Genomic DNA, 14,020 nt, shown 5'->3' with positions numbered 1-14,020 from the left:
TGCTTCCCGTTACAGGAATGTGACCTGATTCTCTCCTCTTCTGCCTCCTGGCTTGATTTCAATGGTGTTAAGCCAGCAGAGGTTTGAGGTTTCACTGATGCTATGGGTCTGGAAGTCATAGCTGGCTGAAACAGAGTGGAGTCCTCTTCACTGTGTCTCCTCGCTCCTTCATCTACCCTCCCACTGAGCCAAGTAAGTGCCCATGGCAGGTCCCATGTGTGTAAGAGGGGCTCGCCACTGCCCATGCACCTCTTAGTAGGTGACTTGTACCTCTGCTGCCAAACAGCAGAGGCTGGCAGGACAGTGGGCCTGAATTCTTCCCTGCACACTGCTTTTTCTCCATGTAACTCCACTGGTTTGTGGAGTTACGTCTGACAGAGGAGGTGTCACATAGTCCCCAGTTATCTTAGAGCTTGGTGGAACTGAACAAAGTTGACGTGGAGCTAAAATGCTTCCACCAGGTACTGCCCCAGACCCTGGTTGCTAGGTGATGCACATTTTATCACGGGCAAGAGCTGAAGGTCATTTGCCCCAAACATAGCTGTTTAGTGCAAAATACCTTCACTCTCCTGAACTGCACAGGGTCTCAAGAAAAAGGTCCTCTCCACTGGGCCACCAACAAGCTCTCCATGTCCATGTGCCCCACAGTCCTCTGAAAGAACTGGTGTTAGGCACCAGGCAGGGGAACCGTCGCTGTGTCTTCCTGGGAGGACTGTGAAAACCAGCACCTGAAGTTGCATTGCAGGCACCCTAAGGTAGAGACACCATTAAAGACTGGCAATATGGTGGGCATGGCTTCTTGGGCTGTCCCCCTCAGAAAATCCCCTCCAGTCTCCCACTTCATATGCCCTTGTGCCATGAGCAGTTCTACTCTGTCTCACTAAGAACTGAAACTTCAGTGCCCAAGCTGTTTCCTTAGCCCAAGTGCTCTGAAATGCTCCTGGTGAGCAGGGTTGGGGCAAGACAGGCAGGGAGAGGGAGGGAGTAAGCAAAGACGTGCCAGCAGCGGTGGCATATCCTCGGAGGTGGTGTGGGGAGGGCTTGGCAACCCTTTCAGCACTGTCCTATTGCAACAGGAGGGAGGAGGATATACAGAGGTTACTTAAAAGTCCCCAACTTTTTCCAGGCTTCTATTGCACTTCAGAAATTCTGCAGGGGAGAAGAAAAAAAAAAAGACTATCTGAAAAGAAGGTACCCTTGCTAACTAAAAAACTTCCTTTAAGAGCTTACTGCTATTAAATAATTGCTACATTTTGAATTGCTGTTTTCAGGAGCTTTGGGAAGAAGTTGTGTTCTCAGCCATGAATATTTTCTTAGAAGGATGGCATGGCTTTTTCATTGCTACATGCTTACACTGAAATAGATGTGAAAGCAGTTTTGACGAGCTCAAAGAGAAGTCTCTGATCAGCCTACATCTGAGATTTCCCTTAAGGTCGTTAGTGGGAGAGAAATAATTGGATAAGTGCTTTTTTCTTTTCTTTTTTTCTCCCTTTTCCCCCTCTCTTTTTTTTTTCCCCCTCTCTTTCCCTTTCTCAAAAGTGGATTGTCTGGGTGCAGGAGTTAGCCCTTTAGATAGTGGGTGTTTATGTGCACAGGGACAAAAATACAATTCTCCAGTAATCACCCACAGACTGTTGTAGGCTGTAGTATTTGGGATGATTGCAGTATAACTTAGAATGTCATTTTTATTAAGGGGAGGTAGTGTGTGATGCACTTTCTGGAAATATAATTTGCTATTTTGGATTCAATAATGTTGTTTTGGAGGGTGGGAGAGTGAATGATTTTCCAGTTCTTTTACCTGAAACTCCCTAATGTTTTTAATGCCCTGCTTCTCCTAGGCAAATACTTCTGTGTTAGGCTTCCCTCTCCTTCTCCCGCCCCCCTTCTTCTCTTATTCATATGTTTTGACAAACACAAAATGCCTTCCAATCCTTAGAGAGCTGTACTCCATCATTAGGCTGATGTTTTCTGCCTCTCAGTTTTTATTTATGTGAGTCTAAAAATATGTAGCGCACTGGCACCCCACACTGTTTTTGGTTTCTCCCATCTTACATGTGCCATCCTGGCTCATGTTTGCTTTTTCCTTGCACTCTTTCTTTCTTTCATGGTATTACAACATTTTTAATACAGGATGGCTGAAAGAACGAGCACCAATGAGAAGAAGAAACCTCCTCTGAATGGGAGAAGAGCCCTCCCATCAAACAACTCCAATGATGAAGAAAATGAGGTCCCTGAGATGGAGGTTTTTGGAACGATACCTAGAGGATTTAATCCAAAAGGTACAGTGTACAATTAAGCCATGAGTCTATTTTTACATCTTCCATACTCACCTCTGCCCAGGTCTGTAAATTAAAACCAAACCACTTTTTTCCTTACATGTTTTGATCTCAGATAGCTTTTATTGCTGCTCATGAAAAAACTTGCTAAAAAACCCGTGTGCATGGAAATGTTACTGCAGGTTATGGGTAGGGAAAGTGAGGAGTGGAGAAGCTGAGTGACCAGTTTTCAGCTTGAACTGTGGGACTGGTTAAAAAAAGGCAAGAATGGGTTTTCCCAGTTTGATCACAATCACAGAGTCATTTTAGGACCTGCTGGCTTCAGGCATGGCTGTGGCAGCACTGGGGTGAAGGGGTAAGAGGAGTCTCCCCTCTTAATGGCCCTTCTGGTTTGTACGGCCTTAAACTGACTGTGAAACTACTGCAAAATGCCGGCTGGCGGGGAAAACTTTTGCTAGATGTTCAGCTCACTCATAAAAATGAATGTGAAACTAAAAGGAATCCCCATATATTTATTCTCCTGTGAAAAGTGTTTCAATTGTTTGGCTGGGGAGACAAAACAATATCATGGTAGGGGATGGGCAAATAAAACCACATTCTCAGTGCCAACTCTTTGGAGTGAACCTGAAAAAAAATAGGTAGGATTTGGTTTAAAAGAAATCAGGATTGGCTCCTGAATGAGTCACCAACCAAATGACATTAATTTTTTGGCCTATTTGAAATGAACAGCAGAACTTGTTGAACGTGGCAACTCAGGGTAGCCAGATGTAATAATACTTAATGCTCGTATGGGACTATTCATCCAGGGTTGAAAGAGTGCTTAATAAATGTGGACAAGCATTAATTATTGCATTTTGCACATTGGGAAACAGACAAAGAGATTTTATGCGACAAGTTCAAATTTTTATTGCAAAGCATTATTTCTGTAATCCTAATCATCTGCCTTAACCACGCGTCCCCCCACTTTAATACACACATATTTCTTTAAAAAGCATTTCTTTTAAAAAATGCCTGAGCAAACCAACTGGCGTGTTAAGACTGTAGAAACTTTGCATGAACCTTTTTAAACAGCCCTGTAGATCTGTGGCAAGTATATGTGTTTAAATTGTCAAATGTAATGCAATACAGGTCCTGACTAGACATCGTTTCAAACCCAATATGCTCACAGAAGCTGGAGATGTGTAAGAGTGTGGGATACGTTAGAAGGAATGCAGCCTGTAGCCAAAGCCCACCAGTATCAGGAGAAAGATTCCTATTGCTTTTTGATGTGCTTCACATCAGGCTCTGAATGAAGTACAGTGCTGGTGGGCAGGAGCCTCTTGCTTTTCAGAAATGCAATGGTAACTTAGGAATGTCAGGTCAAGTGAGTTTAGGCAGGAACGCAACATGTGCTTAAGGTGATGCTGCTAGTGAGAAAAACAACCCTTGTCCAAAGCAAGAGTTTGTGTGGCCATAGGATAAACCCAGCTATGGGACTGGTATGGCTGAAAAATAAATTTGTGCATAACAGCAAAACTCTTTTTGTACAGCTGGATCAGCTCTGCTGTGCAGTTCAGCTCGGCAATGCTTGTAGCAACGGAATGCAAGGGGTAACCTGAAGGGAAGGGACTGCAGCAGCATTCCTGTTTCAGTGCACATCAGCTGTGATCTAAACCTGTGATACCAGCTGATGTAAGTGTGGTCCCTGGACACACTGTTTTGGGGTAGGATGCTTAAGTCACCTGTCAGACCATGTTAAAGGTTTGTAGCCCAATGGAGCTCAGGCTGGGGCTTGTATTCAGGAGCTGAGCCTGCCCAGAGCACTTGCAGTGTTGTGCTTGGGGGATAAAGTGAGGGTCTGCAGGCAGAGCAGGAGCGGCAGAGCACGACAGGGCTCTAGCGCCACGAGCATATCCTTGCAGAGGACTGCTTGTGCCACCTCCTTCCCCTTCTCCTGCACACCTCTACATTTCTGGGTTGTCCAAATTTTTTGTAGTGGTTCCCACATTTCATTGCCATAACACACTGAAAAAAGCATGCAAATGCTTTTATGCCTGCTGTTGCAACTGAGGTGTTTTCTAGCCTTTGGGGTAGGATCGGACACCTGCTATAAGCATCTAAACGTCAGTGTCTTCACCAGTGCCAGATCATAGTCAACACAGAGCCATCCAGTGAGTGGAGGTGAGGGCACAGGCTGTCCGGAGAGGCAGTGAGTGTCAATTCCAGGGTGCTCTGTACCCTTCTCTCAGCTCCACTGGCTGCAGCAACCAGCCACCAACTGGCCGTAATAAGAGGTTACATACCAGGCTCACATCATTTAGATGCCTAAATTTAACTGAATCCTGCCCTTGATCTGTGCAGTGTAGGTGTCTACAGCTGAGCTAGTCACCCTCGTTTGCCTTGACAGCCAACAGAGAAAAACAGGCATTTTTAGGGTGTGATTCATTTGACCTATTTTAGCTACTACTCTAGGATGAGGTAAAACCCTGTGCTTGACTAGCTCTCTGCTGACACCCACTTCTACTCCGCTGAATCACAGCCGGAGCAAGCGGCGGAGGCTGCCAGGGACGGCTGCCTCCCCGGCCCAGTCAGTGGGCTGCCTGCTGCGGGAGCCCCGCTTGCTTGCTTGCGGGAGGAGATGCTCAGTGAGGAGGACGCGCAGCCCCCGAGTGCTTCTTCAGCAAGAAGCCTGTGTCTCCGTGAACACGCCTGTGCCGTGTCCTCCCCCTGGCTCTGCCTAGCCAGCTCATCTCACCGCAATGTGTTACGAGTGGGCCTGGCGCCTACAGCTGCTTGGTGGGAGGACACAGCCCTGCGGCCCCACGGTCTGCAAGCTCCTCACGCACCCTCCTTTGCAAAGTTCTGCGACTCGCCAAGGAATCGTGCTTCCCCTGTTAGCACAGTGATGGGCACCTCCTTTGGAAACTCACACTATTCCGTCTGTAATCCAGAGCCCTTTCTTTCTGGTTCTCCAAGAAAACCTGATGTTTGAAGGCTATTCTTGTTATTCGAAAAACAGCTCAAGCTTGTGCTCACTTATTTCCATGCAAGCTTAACATTGCAAAAGCTTCAAGAAAGCATCAGACTTGCCTCTCGTGCAGCAAACCTGTTTGCACTAAGCAGCAGACCAGGCTATGGGCAAACTGGCAAATGGACCTCACTTCAAAGGAGGCCTCGATGGCCACCTGTCCCTCACAAACAGATGAGCAGTGACCTGCGCATCGCCTGGAGCCTTCCTTTTGATTGCACCCTGGTAATAGTGTTAGCACATCCCATTACCCTGCTCATGTTTTGTCCTCCATAATTACCGTTACTGTAATTAACACAGGCTGGGTCACAAGTTGTCTTCATCTGGCAAGCTCAACGTACATTTTAACACTGAGAGTGAAAGTGAAATGTGTTTTCTGCAGATGTGTATGGCTGTGTTTTGACAGGAGCCATGTAAAGCCCTGAGATAAAATGAAGCAAATGCTGAACTGACGACCCAGGGTGGCTTAGCTTTGCAGTTCCTTGAAGGTGCAAAGGAAGGGCAGGGTCATTGTTGTCTTTTATTTCAGAACACGAGATGAAAACACAACAAACCCTCAACTCCATTTTTATGCCTCCTTGGAAGCAGGGAGAAGCTGAGCCAAACTTCCGAATAGCTTCACCCCTCACAGAGCCCCAAGATACGCGGCTTTTACATGCAGTGCTTTCAGCCTGGGAGGGGTTGGGAGAGATAAGAGGAGACACTCTCCCCTGCCCCTGCTTTACCCCCCTCCGGGAAATTCCTGCCTCACATAATTTAATTGTGAGTTTTGTCAGCATTATTGTGAGTGAGCATTGGTAAGTTTTGCGGGGAGGGAGGCAAAGACATGCCCGGCTTCACAGAGGGGCAATGAGAATGATTTCTGAGCAAAATGCATTTAATGTTTCACACAAAAAACCATCTCTGTAACTTCAGCGAGCACTAAAGCCAGTGGGGATCTACGGAAGTTACTCCAGAAGCCTGGCAAATTGAGTGGAGAATAACAATAACATTGCCATGGGACTTTAAGCCTGCCTCAGGATTGAAGATGGTATTCCAGCCTTTCCGCAGATTAGGGTTAGCAGGAGGCGGATGGTTTTGTGTTCAGTTGTCCACGGCTTTTCCATGAAAGGATCCTTATCTTGCTGTGTCCTCAGGCAGTTTCCTTTCCTTCTGTTTCCTGAAGGGCAGGGCTAGGCAGCTGATGGTGGCAATGCACGAGCGGGACCAGCTCTTGCTGCCCTTTTTTCCCCATCTCCTGTTAGCTGTCACCCGGCTGGGTGGCTTGGCTGGGGCAGGAGCAGGACCATGCTGGCGTACAGGGGAGTTGCTGCCTGCGGGGCTCTACTGATGTCTCGAACACATCCCTGCAGAAGGGCAGGGCTAATGCACAGGCTGCTGTAGCCTGGAAGCTACACCCCCCACCCCCCACCCCCGAGAGGGAGCTGCTCTGCTGGTTGTCCAGAGCTGGCCACTATGCAGCGTCTCCCTGCCTTCAAGGAAAAGCAGTGTGCAAAGCTGTTGTCTGAGCTTCTGTGAAATGGGCCGCGTTCAGCCCTTGAATATCCAACTAATTCACTGAGCGCATCATTCCTGCTCACAGTGTACTCAGTAGCAGGCCAAATTAGCCACCATCATGAGCACACACAGCTCCACCAGCTGCTGTAAATGTGCACCTCTTTTTGCCAGGCATGAGTTTGGCTCTGTCATCGTCAGTATAAAATGCAGAAATTAGCTAGTTTCTAACTGTCAGCAGCTGGAAAGACAAACTGAGAGCTGCAAATCAAGCTTTACTCTTCTGTCTCTCTCCTGGTGGTGAGCAGTAACGGTCCTCCTAGCAGAGGTTTCGTGATTATCTGCCCAAGCATGTAGCCAAAAGAATGATGTCCAGTTCATTTTCCTGTGGTTGCTCATTGTGTGAGAAGACTCCCATTGTGAAGATTCCTGGTGTGGTGCAGTCATGCAGCTCGTGGTGACTGCAAGTGCCTTTGGCTATCCCAATGCCACCCCACACTGGTCATTAGCTGAGCAGACTAACTTCTAGCAGTGGTAGGCTATAACCCTTTAGACAGCCCTAATTTGAAGGGAGCAAAGCTTTGCCCATAGATGTTATAGATACCTACTGCTGTTTGCCTATAACTCTATGCTGTAATTATGTACTGTAATGTTATATTTAGTTTTCATAAGAAGACACTAATAGCAGTGGAGGTGTAATGAGAAGCTGAGTCTAGACACATACAGTACACCAAAACCTTATTTAATACAGACAATCCAAGCTCTCAGCTGAGTGCAAGATCATTAACTGCCTCTCAGGCTCTTCAGCACTCGATAGTAGTAGCGTTTTGCAAACATTAACGTATGTAAGTGTCACAAAACCCCTGTGAATTTGCATTTTACAAATGAAGGGCTACAAGAAGGGAGACATGAACCCACAGCTGTCAAAGGCCCACTGATTGCACTGCTAAACTCGTGACAGCAAGACCCAGACTTGCAGAAAGCTGATGCCAAAGGAAAGATGGAGCCCAGCTCTCCTTGGGGACTTTCAGCTTTCCACCTGTAGCAACCTGCTCTTTCTGCAATTGCTTTCGCCATTCACTAGAAGCCTTGCAGCCTCTGTGAAAATGGCAGGTGGACAGAGAAGTGTCAGTCCATAAGTCCCTGCTCAGCCAGGAGGATATAAGCCCCAAATAGATCCAGCATGCTCCGTCGCTCGGTGTTCCTCGATGAGGCAACGCTGGGGAAGGGGAGGACAGGGCATCTAAAGATGTTGATATCAATATTGACATTCCAACATACTGACTTCTTCCCTCTCTGTTCATTTACGTGTCTCTGCAGATTACCTGCGTGTTGTGGACATTCATATGTTCAAGGAGCCCCATGAGATCAACAAGCAGCAGCACCACACTGACAAGTACTACAGCCCCAAGCTAATAGTGCGTCGGGGACAGCCTTTCCAAATCCAGATTGACTTCAACCGACCCTACAAGCCAGAGACGGACCAATTCTGGCTGGAGTATTTGATAGGTAAGTGCCTGGCAAAGGCTGCGTTGTATCAGCAAAGTAAGGTTGAAGAGTCTCTCATAAACAGGAACACAGCAGTACTTAATGGCTGGGTCTTTTCCTGTTACAATTGATAAACCATAAAACCAGGCTTAACCATAGGCAAGGAAGTGCTTTTCTAAACAGGGTCTGAATCCTTAGCCGAGAAAGTCAGCAGAATTGCTTGTGAGATAAGGAGCAGTATTTGGGGCTTTTTGTTTAGCAAGAAGCTGTACTTTCCTGAGCTTTCAAAGTTATCTCTGGTTAATGCTGTATGGCAATGCTGAAAGGTAGGTGGAATCGGAAACATCTTTCATTAGTGTTTAGGAGATGCAGGGATGAGGAGCCTGTTTTTTGAGGTGGGAGAGATGACTATGTAAGAACTGGGATAACAACATGTGGAGTGCGCAAGGGAGGAAAATTACCCAGGGTGGAAGAATAGGAGGCCTTGCAACTTCGCAGCCTGCATTTACAGCCAACTTGGTAACAAGGGAGAGCGTTCAGAGATTGTAGCTTTGGACCAGAGGCTTACTCAGGGCCACATCAGAGGCTTTCTTGATTTACTGCAAAAAGAGCAAGAAAGCATTTTTCCTCTCACTGAGAGATCTTCATCAGAGACTCAGGTCCTAATGTACCTGTTGGCTTATGGAAGGTACAGGACTAGAGAAAGGCATGACCTCGCTAAAGAAGGGGAAAAGCAAGCGACAGAGTGGGGCTTCCCGCTGTGCTCCAAAGATGGCCCCACCGAACGCTGCTCCCTACATCACAGCTCTGGGAAACACCCAGCTTCATCTAGAGTGATCTGGGAGTTTCTGTGTTAAGACGTCAATGTTCCCCTTATAAACTCTTTAAAGTAGGTTTGAATTGATGTTTTAATTTACTTTCCTGAGAGATGCAGTTCCGAAATTTGTAACATTGATTTTTTTCCACCGTTGAATTATGATGATGTGGCCATTTATTAGATTTGTTGCCTTTTAAAGCTAGATGGGCGTTTATCTCTTAAACATATGTGCAGTGAAAAGGTTACTGTCTGCACATTTTTTTTCATGGGTCTCTTCTTTCTAATTTAAATTAGGGTTGGGAGGCATGTTATGACAGTCCAGTGAATGATTGGCTGAACAGCCACAAGTGCCTTTAAAAATTTAATATGCATAAATATCATTAGTTCTTTTGGGATTTAATTAAATTCAAGACTGTTCCCTTAATCTTTATGTGTTTAAAACAAACAGCTGTAGCAAGAAGAAGTGGAAAATGGAACATTTGTTTTTTATTGCATCGTCTGCAGTCTGCATTTGTTTTAATGAGATATTCCGTATTGGAAGAAGTTTAACACTTCTTTTGACGTTGCACAGTTCACTTAAGAGAACGTACTCCCTTATTTTCCTGTTGCTCTTTCCTAACACATCTGTCCATGGTTTGTACCTTAAATCTCTAAGCATGGATAAAAACCCCCTCATCCTCAGCTATGGTAGGAATGGAGTTAAATGCAGCCCGAGCCAGGGGAGACTTTGCAACAAACTCAGCTCTGAATGATTGCTTTGGAGTCAGCCCTGAGTCTGTGGTTGACTTTCCCCCCCTGATCTTCACTGTTACTGTCCTTTCTGTGAAATGAGAATGGTAATGCTGATGTCCCATGTGTGGTGTCCGGCAGTCAGCTGAAGGAAAGTGCTGCATATATAGGATAGTATACAATGCTAATGCCCTCCCCTCCTTTTTAAGTGTCTGCTTCTGTGAGCACCACTGCCCTCTTGCTACAAGGAATTTAGCTCACAGAGATTCAGCTGGAAGAAGAGATGTTCAAAGTCCTCTTTTAGGAACTGGTTAATACTCAGTGCTCCACAAATGTTTCTCTTTACGCACATGTGGTGAAAACACAGTACATTTATTCTCAGAGGCTAGCAACAGAAAGCAAAACAAAAACAGTCCACAAAGGAGAAAGAAATTATTCCGACATGATCTGCCTGACTCTTGCTACTTCTCCTTTTCGTGGCAAGTCCAATGTTTAATGCCCTGAAGAGGAGAAAGAGGAGATTCCTTGTACTTAGGAAAGGGCACAGAGTGCTCAAGGTTTCAGTGCTGTGCTCTCCAACCTTTTGTCATGGGGAGACGTGGCCATTTTCATCCAGGTTTTTTCTGCTCGTCTGCCTGAAGAGCGGGCGTTCACCTCTCATAATGCCAGCAGCCTGAAAACCAGAGCCCAGTCCAAAAGCTGAAAAGCCCAGCCCAGTGCCTAGGCTGCCTCTGTGAGCAGAAGAGGGAGGCAGGCACCTCCAGGTGGCAGTTTAGCCCTGCTGTCTTAAAATGGGATGAACTCTCTTCTGGATTTTTTTTCTTTCTCTGTTGACTCTCTCCCATAGACCAAGCTCTGACTTTAAGATCACCAAAGACAGGGGAGGTGAATCCTACCCTTTGGTACTGTCAGGCAGAAGCTACACCTAGGGACTGGCTCAGAGAAGAGCCGTACAGCAGAGGCAGCTTGAGCTCAGAGAAGCTTTTTGCACTGAAACAAGGGGTATACCTCCTAGGAAAGTGCTGAGTTTGAGAGATTAAAGTGATGGACACACAGAAATATTGGCAGGTAGTTGTAAAATGACCTTTCCAAGGAGCTCTCTGTGTGCCTGAGCAGTAGATTTCAAATGGTGCAGCAGAACTGTAGAATAACCTAGGTTGGAGGGACCTCTGGAGGTATCATGTCCAAGCCAGTCCATTGCTCAAAGCCAGTCCAGCTTACTCTGGCTGCTCAGGACCTTGCTCTAGGGATGGGTTTTGAGTATCTCCAAGGGTGGGGATGTTACCCCAAGCAATGTGGACCAGGCTGTCCATGAGCTGTAGAATCTTTTGAGTGCTTCAAGGTGCTATTCTCATAAGGTACAAAGATACTTTTGGTAGGAACGGCTGGCCTTGGCTCCCAGGGAATTCAGCTGGAGCTGGAAAAACTCAGTGTCTCTTTTTGCAGGGCTGTGCCTGCAAAAACAGTGAGGGCTGTTTATACAACGGCACCATATAAAGCTATTCAGAAATTATTAGTTCCCAGCACTGGAAATTTCCCAGCATTGACGTTAATCTATCATCACAGAATTTTTCTCCATTAAAGACTAATTTTGCTCCTGAAAAATGTGACAATGGTAATGACTTGATCCTGTGTGTGTGCAGGATCGATTCTATTTCCTTTATTCCCTAAAATTTAGTTTTACTTCTCTTTTTTTGCTCCTATTTTTGCTTCTTTTGCATCATTAAAAAGATGATTAATGAAGCAAGTAAAGCAAGTAGAGACTGCTTAATCCTTCTAATTGATAATGAATCAAGGCTACCTGGGACAAATGCTTCTTGCGTCATGTGAAACTGGGTCTGAAACACTCATGGAACAGTCCTTAGTAACAATCTTTTTTAATCCACAGTCCATTTGAAGATCATTCACACAGAGTTTGGAATTCATGGGCTAAATTGTATAAACAAATATATATATGTAAATATATAAATAATTCACCCCAATGTCTTGAAAGTCATTTTTACAGATATTCTTCTGCGATGGTTCCTTATGACTAAAGTCCTTTTTGCTTTAACAGACTGTTTTCCGTAGAGTCATCATCGGTGAAACTGGCTGACGTGCTAACATGCAAATTATTATAATTCAGTTTTGCACATAATGCTTCATTAAATTAGGACCATACTTGTCTGCCAGAGTATGGAAAACAATGAATGTGCCAAAAAATCCACATGGAAAAATATCCACTTATAAAGAGTAATGGGATGTTATTCCAGTTTTCATGCTGGACTGCAGCCCTGCCTCAGTACCTGTGGTTTGGGAGCTGCTCCATCACCACATATTTCCTTCCTCGCAGCCCACTTCCTGGCTTTAATGAAAGGAAAGGTGAGCATTACCCCTTGGGAAATACTCACTTTATTGGTCTGGGGTTGAGATGAAAAAGCCACAAGAGAAGTGTAGATGCTGTGCTTACATCCAGTTCCCCACAGAGGGAACAATTTCAGTTTGCTTGGAGCCCCAGGGAGCCCAGAGAAGCCAATGACTCCTTCACCCATCTTGATCTCTCCTGACTACCGCCTTCATGGTGATGGGGATACTTTGTGCTGCTCTTGGCTTGCCACAGTGTGGGGCTCAGCATGGCCGAGCATGGCTCACACACCTGGGGCAGCCAGTTTGGCATGAGTGCTGCAAAGTTTCCACAGTCACTGCTGCACTGGCAGTGATTTCTCTGAAAAGCAGATGTGTGATTAGATGGGCTTATATGACATTCAGTCTTGCTTTTAGTAGTAGTTTCCTGTACATGGCTGTAAATCCTTGAGTGGTTGATGAGTTTATATGGTGCATCCTTACTCTAATGATGTATTTCCCCACATCCTCATAAATTGTTGTCTATTTGTATTTTCCTTAAATGGCTTCATAAATCCATATATATTGGTCTAGCTCTAAATATTATTATGAACGTTTTATTCATTGGCATACTTCTGGAATGATCATAAATCCCAGTCCTCCAGGCTACTATCACTTTTCCACACGTGTGCATGCGTGGACACCCATGCACCCACCCATATGCACTCCTCAGGCTTCTATAAATCATTGGATTTTGGCCTGAGATGAGAGCAGACTTACTGCTCCTTTTTCTACAGTCTCCCAGGCCCGCTCCAGAGGAGTAATTATAAACACATGAAAGCAACTGAGAACATAAAGATGTTAGAGCTGATCCCATATGGCTTATTTAGGTGACACCAAATTCCCACTTATAGTCAGAGAGGCATTTGAGTACAACTAAATAACCAGGGGTCCGATTCAGGACACCCACACCAGAATCAATGGAGCTCTTCATACTGTCCTACAGTGTCCACAGCCTTTCCCTAATTTCACAGCAGTGTTGGGACACGGGTTATTCCAGGAGGGTTGAGGTTCTGTTCCTTTTGTCAGGCAGTAAATCTGTCTTAGTGGGAAGTATTGCTACCCCTGCTGTCACCTGTCCTCCTCAGCAGCTCTGGGAGTGGCTGTGACATGAGGTGTCCCCCAGCACCTCGGATGGGATGTCGAGCTGAGTTCTGCCTCTGGGAAAAAGCTGCTAATTGGAAAAAGTTGGATCTTGATTTTTTTTCGGAGCCTTCTGGCATTATACAGGAGCAACTAACTCTGGTGCTGCGGGCAAACTCTCTTGGTGTTGGTACGTAACCCAACGCTGAGAGTTTATTAAATCACTATATCCCTGTTTAACAAAGAACTACAAAAATTGAACAAAGATACAGAAACACCTGATGGTCTAACCATGGAGTCCCATTTTGGGGGAGAAAGAATAATTTATTAACAGTGGAACACATTTCCTAGAGATTGACTCCAGACAGAGAAGAAACGTGTTTGCCAGCTCTTAGCAAACAACAAACCTCTCCACTTTCTGAACAAAGGCACTGGGGTATTTTTTTCCTCCCCTCCGGAATTCCCAGCCAGGCCCCAGAGGAACAGAGAGGCAGGAGTCCCTCGAGGTGCTCCATGAATGCAGTATGTCATGCAAAGGAATCTTTATTATGCTCTCCTTTTGCACTGCTGCAGCAGCATCAAGTGGCACATAAAATCTAGCTATATTTTTTAATGGTTTTAATAGCTAAGGTGCGTGACTCTAATGTGTATTTTACAACTGTAAAGTACTAGAAACATTCACTCCTGGGACAGAGTGGTCAGATGTTAAGGATTCCTAACTGGAGCCATGAGTAAAAATTATTT

The 14,020-nt window shown here is 45.6% G+C and overlaps 1 protein-coding gene across 1 annotated transcript in view; it reads left to right on the top strand.

Moving 5' to 3' along the window:
• Nucleotides 1-1,139: 1,139 nt before the first annotated feature.
• Nucleotides 1,140-14,020, top strand: part of F13A1 (coagulation factor XIII A chain) — a 58,056-nt gene continuing 45,175 nt past the window's right edge. Inside the window, exons 1-3 of the mRNA XM_050892017.1 lie at nucleotides 1,140-1,191; nucleotides 2,131-2,279; nucleotides 8,098-8,286. Coding sequence (XP_050747974.1) covers nucleotides 2,132-2,279; nucleotides 8,098-8,286 — 337 coding nt within the window. The 5' untranslated portion in view covers nucleotides 1,140-1,191; nucleotide 2,131. The remainder of the gene's footprint in view (nucleotides 1,192-2,130; nucleotides 2,280-8,097; nucleotides 8,287-14,020) is intronic.

The sequence above is a fragment of the Gymnogyps californianus genome, chromosome 2 (genome assembly GCF_018139145.2).
Source record: "Gymnogyps californianus isolate 813 chromosome 2, ASM1813914v2, whole genome shotgun sequence".
Classification (NCBI taxonomy): Eukaryota; Metazoa; Chordata; class Aves; order Accipitriformes; family Cathartidae; genus Gymnogyps; species Gymnogyps californianus.
Note: the sequence above shows the minus strand (reverse complement) of the source record. Positions and strands in the feature narration are given on the sequence as shown.